The sequence below is a fragment of the Helianthus annuus genome, chromosome 3 (genome assembly GCF_002127325.2).
Source record: "Helianthus annuus cultivar XRQ/B chromosome 3, HanXRQr2.0-SUNRISE, whole genome shotgun sequence".
Classification (NCBI taxonomy): domain Eukaryota; kingdom Viridiplantae; phylum Streptophyta; class Magnoliopsida; order Asterales; family Asteraceae; genus Helianthus; species Helianthus annuus.
The window spans coordinates 3,059,551-3,065,674 of record NC_035435.2 but is presented as its reverse complement, the minus strand read 5'-3'; the positions used below and the strand labels follow the sequence as shown (position 1 = coordinate 3,065,674).

Below are 6,124 nucleotides of genomic sequence, written 5' to 3'. Positions count from 1 at the left end.
TTGGGGGTGGACCCCACCTCTTTCTTCATCTCACACTCATGAACCTGCTCATGCCCCCTCCCGGGTGACTTCCCTTTTAACGTCTTTGGGACGATGTTTTACCTCGTTAACGATTGACGTGTTGTGGGTAGGGGCGGACCTAGTAGAGGACTTGATGGGCGGGCAAACCCTTTCAAAACAAGTTAGTTTATTTTATAGGGAAAATCCCGATCGTAACTCTTGAAAAGTTGTTAAACCTTTTGTTCACACTCTCAGAAAATATTTCCTAAATCCGTCATTAATGTTGTAGAGTTACACACAAACTCTAGCCTACCACATCATGATTATTAACATCTAGAACAATAACAACATGCATCTTTCATTTGTATACTACAACTACCTCATCAACACCAATCCATTATAAATACTAAACACACACTCCTCTCCATCCTATCCCATCCACTCCTCAATACCCGGAAACACTCATCTCTTCACTTAACCTAAACCACCACCACCATCATAAACCACCACCATGAACCTACCACCAAAAACATACATAATCGAAGCCGAAGAAGCCAAATCAATGGCAAAATCCAAAAACCTCACCCTCCCTCAACTCCTACCATCACTTATCAAATCAGCCCAAAATCTTGCCAATCCACCCATCTCAAACTTCGCCGTCGGCGTCGTCGGATTAACCTCCGACGGCCGGATTTTCTTCGGCGGCAACATTGAATTCCCCGGTCTCCCACTCCACCACACTATCCACGGCGAACAGTTTTTCATCACCAACCTCGCCGCCCACGCCGCCGGCGCAAAACTGCTGTACCTCGCCGTCTCCGCCGCCCCTTGCGGCCATTGCCGCCAGTTTTTTCAAGAACTCCGAGGAATCTCCGATACCCAGATCGTAATCACCGATCAGCCTCAAGAAAACCCGGATTACAAACCCTTTTCGTCGATTTTACCACACCCTTTCGGTCCCTTTGATTTGTTGGATGAAAATACTCCGCTAATTCTTGAAAAACATAACAACCAATTGACACTCAAAGATGGTAACTTTATCATCCAAGACGAAAAAATGTGTGATTTACCAAATGGGTTTTCCGATTTAAATGCTAAAAATGAAGAATTTTTTAAAACAGAGGCTTCAGCGGCGGCGCGTGGATCACACGCGCCTCCGAAAGATGGTAACTTTATCAACCAAGACGAAAATACGTTCGATTTATCAAATGGGTTTTGCAAATTGATCGCGAAAAACAAAGAATTTTTGAAAAGTGAGGCTTTGGCGGCGGCGCGTGGGTCGCACGCGCCGTACAGTGGGTGTCCGTCGGGGGTGGCGTTGATGGACTGTGAAGGGAAAGTGTATAAAGGATCGTATATGGAGTCTGCGGCGTATAACCCGAGTATGATGCCGGTGCAGGCGGCGTTAGTGGCGTATATGGTGGCCGGCGGTGGTGGGTATGAGAAGATAGTGGCGGCGGTGGTGGTGGAGAAAGAAGGGGTGGTGGTGCGGCAGGAGGATACGGCGAGGTTGGTTTTGAAACATCTTTCACCGAAATGTGAGTTCCGAGTGGTTTATTGTAACTGATTTTGACTAGATCACTTTATATGGTTTTTATGTAAGGGTGCTACTTTCTACACCCCCCTATTTACTTTTTTCACCCCCTTCCTCTCACATACTTACAGGTGGGGCCTGCGTGGGACCGACAGTTTTCCTCTCAAAAGGGGGTATAATCAGGAAAGAGGGGGGGTGCGTATAGAATGAGCCTTATGTAACTGATTTGACTAGATCAGTTTATATGGTTTTTATAAGTATTGGAATGGAATGGAATATTATATTGACATGTTATTTATGTTGTTAAAATAAAAAAATAATAATATGAATTTTATAGTGTTAAATGGCCGCATGTGATTGACTATTGTCTAAAAACTCACGGCTTGTAGCTCGTTCGTAGCTCGTTTAAAGTTCGTTTAGAAAAGCTTGAATCAAAATCAGCTCGGTTTTAAAGAGTCAATCCCGATTCAAGGTAGGTTCGGTTTATGGCTCAATGGTTAGCTGGGATGTTGCAGTAGGCGAGCAACATCGTTCGAGGGTGTGTGCATGTTTTGGGTGATGGGAGATATGACATGCTAAATGTTTAAAGGTCTAAAAGTTGTGTTTACATGTATATGAGTAGGGGTGTAAATAATCCTAGAGACTCGAGAGCTACTCGTGATCAACTTGGTTAAAAGCTCGAACGAGCCGAGCCTTATCGAGCCCGAGCCCTAGCCCGAGCCTGAAATAGAGTTCGTTTTGTTATCGAGCCCGAGCTCGAGCCTCAAATACAAAGCTCTTACAGGCTCGCGAACCTAAAAGACCCCATGCAAAATTTTAATTTTTTTATATATAATATATTAATAATTAATAATGATGATAACATTGATGAGCCGAGCGCGAGACGAGCTTTGGGTTGTTTAAACGATGTTGAAGTGAACTCGAGCCGAGATTATAGCTCGTTTAAGGTTGTTCTCAAAATAGTTCGAGCCGAGTCGAGCCGAGCTCGAGCTTTGGGTTTTACTCGCGAGCCGAACTCGAGCTCAAAGAAGTGGGCTCGAACCGAGCCAAGCTCGAGCTTCATAAAAACATAACGAGCCGAGCTCGAGCCTGGTCGAGCTCAGGCTCGGCCCAGCTCGTTTACACCTCTATATATGAGTCCATAGTAGAATGCAACAATTGACAAATGATCATAAACCGGATGTAAGGGTTGGTTCTCAAGTTTATGAGGTCGCTGCATGAAATATGTTGATGGTCATATTAGTTGTTCTAAATCAAATCAGCTTAACTATTTTGAATCGCAAAGATGACAAAATTTTTAATAAAACACGATATTAAGGTTATACTAACCTCCTTTATTTTCGATAATTAACCTAGTGTCTTCCAATCTAATATTTCATCGTTGTTGAAACTGTTACCCACCTCGTCCAATATAATATTATTTATAAGTAATAAAAATTCTCTTAAAATTCTTAATATTTTACAAGAAAAAAATTGTTTTTTAGATAAAACCAGATCGATTACATAAATACTAATTGAGATTGGATTGTTTTTTTTAGACGAATTTTTATTTTATGGAATTATAAGGTTAGTTAGTAACCCGATTGAACCGTTCGGTACAATCCGCTTTAACCGGTTGAACCATTTCAAAGTTCAACGCAGTATGATTTAAAAACTGGTTTTTAAAAATTGTTTTCAACAAACACATTAGAATCAAAGGTGATATAATGATCAGGCTATAATAATATTAACTAGGTGAGGGAGGGGAGACATGAAAAAAAAATAAAATCAAGGCTAGGAGATGAACAAATGAAGAAATTAAATGGTGGAAGAAAATATTTTTCAACTTAGATATTCTATAAACGCAATTTATCAAATATAATCAGTATCGGATCTTGATGAAACAATGGTTAACCGGGCAGGGTTAACTCACTGGTCTCGTCAAGAAGGGTTAATCCCTTCCTCTCGAGGATCGCTGGCTGGATCACCGGTGGGTTGATCTCCTACACAAGGAAACAAACCTTGACTCGTAACAAGGAGGATGGGGTGGGGGGTGCTCCTTGTTACCACTCTCCGGCGTGAGAATCAGTAATTTGCTTGAGAAGCAAAGTAAGATAGTAGTAGTAGTGAGAGAGTTGTGAAGAGATACCTCAAACCTGGTTTGGGGTTGGTATTTATAGCCGAGGAGTGAAGGAGGAGGATGAGGACAGACTGACGACGTGCTGCACCTTTGCAGGTGTGTCAGGCTTGTCGAGTGTGGAGGTTACGCCACGTCAGTCTGTTGCTTACGTAGTCCTGACAGATGACTGTCATTGGCGCTACTTGCACTGGTGTGTCAGTCCCACTTGTTGGGCGTATAGGATGCAGTGCGAGCCGCATCGCTGCCTGCGGTAACATCTGATGTTATCGCGTCTCTTGCTTGTGATCAAGAAATACGCGAGATGCGGTGCTGGCCGCATCGTCGCTTGTGGTGACTGTTGCTGTTATCCAGCTTCCTTGTATTGATAGAAGTGTTCACTGGATGCGGTGCTAGGCCGCATCGCTGTGAATACTTCCGTTTTCATACACCAGATGTGATGCTATGCCGCATCACTCTACCGTTCTAATATCCCAGGTAAGTCCTCATCACTGGACCGATTGGATTCAACCATTGTGTCGATGCGTTCCCGCACGGACATAAGTAGGTTGTCTACCTAGTGGGGGTTTTGATAAGGGTAATGGTCACTCGCGGTCGATGCTGACGCGAGATCTGGGACCATACCCCTTCAAGTCCCCCCAGTCTAGTGTTGCTGCCATATGCAAGTTGCATGTGGGAGGAGTACTGGACTATGGTGTCTAGAAGGTAGTTTGGAGGCTGGAGAAGATCCTAGACCAAGTGGATGGTCTTTGCTCTTTGTAAATCAAGCTGGAGGTCTGGAAGAGTCATTTGACGCCTCTTCCGTACCGGTGAAAATGTTTCATCTGATGCGAAATTCTCAGCCTTTGGCTGGTTGCCACCTGTTGGTGTGCCGAACCAACTGTGGGAATTAGTTGGAAGAAGTGTACAAACTTCGAACCAATCTCTGAGATGGTGGTTGAAGGTGTGCACAAACTTCGAACCAACCTTTGAGGTGGTGAACGAAGAAAAGAGCGTGATGCTCCCATGATTGGAAATCTAATGATGATTCCTTTCGTGGGGTGTTCATGTTCTTCCCATTAGCTCTCAAGTAACCGCACGTCCTTTGCGGTTACCTCGTTGCTTGACATTGTTGGCCACGGTTGTGGGAACAACGTTGGGTACTTGCGTCATTGTTGGCCATGTTTGGTCGAACAATGTGATTCTGGATAATGGTCAAATAAACATGGTCATAGGCATGGTAATGCCTACCATTGTTTATTCTATCCAGCTTACAAGTAGGGTAACAAAGTCATAAGCAGACTTGTTACCGCTTGTTCGATCGCTTGTTGTTCGACAAGGGCTCGTATGATCATTGGGGATTGATGTGTGTAAAATGCAACATATAAATCACATCAATTAAGGCATAAAACTAACCCTTTTAAGTACTAATGTTGGAAAAAGAGTGTTTTTGTCTTCCTTTTGTATTTTCAGGATGAAATGAGCTCAAAATCACAAAAGAAGCAAAAAGACAACTAATTCTAGCATAAATACAAGAAAAGGAACAAAAGTAGACTGCCCGGACCCTCAACGGCACCTCCCAAGGCAAAGAAGAGAAAACAGAGACTGAACACGCCCCGTGTCCAGCGAACACGGGGGCGTGCCCAGGAAGCAGCAGAAAAGACAAACCAGTAGAAGCTTCCATTGCCCACCACGGGGCCGTGTCCAGCGGGCACGGGGGCGTGGTGAAAGTACAGCAGGAGCATTAATTGTAATTGCGAATTACAATTAATGAAGAGAGAGAATGTCAGACGGGCACGGGGGCGTGTCCAGCGGACACGGGGCCGTGCCCAGCCTTCTGTTCAGCCTATAAATAGGGGTGCTTGGCTTCATTCCATTTCATCCCTTGGCACACCACCTCTCTCACACTTCATCCACCACCCACCACCACCATAACACCATCATCCACCACCATCATCCATTGTCCATCGTAGAGTGTGTGAGTCGTCTCGGGATCCAAGATTGATCGTAAGAGTTCTTGACAATCAAGGCCATGTTTGCCTAAGTCTCTTACATCACTTGGTGAAGACAAGTGTTTAGTATAATACTTTTTATTTTTAATCTTTTGCACTTTTTATTTGGTTTTGTATTAATGACTTTAATAACTAGTTACTTATGTTGAAGGTGATCTTTCCTTATCGTTTGTCCGTGGTGTCTTGGCGTTATTTTACTGTCTATATAAAATAAAAGATTTTCACCATTCATATCTCCACGGTCTATATGGAGGTATGTTGGCTACCTGGTCGGGGTTAAGGGAACGGTTTGGTAAGGGTCTTGCCCTTGTTCAGCGTGTCACACCCCCAAAATCCACCTGCGGACAACACCCGCTTCGAGGGCGTGACTGACCAGGATCCAGCCACCAATTATACCGAATACTTAAGTTGATAACAAAAGTAATACTTACTATTCATAAGCTTAGCAAATATTAGGTTCAGAGTTTAAAGTTTTAAGTTCAA

General features: G+C 43.7%; 1 protein-coding gene across 2 annotated transcripts; it reads left to right on the top strand.

The window, feature by feature from the left end:
- Positions 1-324: 324 nt before the first annotated feature.
- Positions 325-1,832, top strand: LOC110928499 (cytidine deaminase 1). 2 transcript variants are annotated; one of them, XM_035987320.1, is made up of 2 exons: positions 325-1,538; positions 1,666-1,832. In XM_035987320.1, the coding sequence occupies exons 1-2, from the start codon at positions 512-514 to the stop codon at positions 1,737-1,739; spliced, it is 1,101 nt and encodes a 366-aa protein (XP_035843213.1). In that variant the 5' UTR covers positions 325-511; the 3' UTR covers positions 1,740-1,832. The 2 variants fall into 2 exon arrangements, with proteins under 2 accessions (XP_035843213.1, XP_022027204.1); XM_022171512.2 differs by having other exon boundaries at positions 331-1,832.
- Positions 1,833-6,124: the final 4,292 nt, after the last annotated feature.

What these genes read in the sequence shown, in the direction of transcription:
- LOC110928499 (XM_035987320.1), top strand. Translation starts at nt 512, where the DNA reads ATGAACCTACCACCAAAAACATACATAATCGAAGCCGAAGAAGCCAAA. An exon ending in GAAACATCTTTCACCGAAAT is followed by an intron (nt 1,539 to 1,665) that starts GTGAGTTCCGAG and finishes ACATACTTACAG; the next exon opens with GTGGGGCCTGCGTGGGACCG.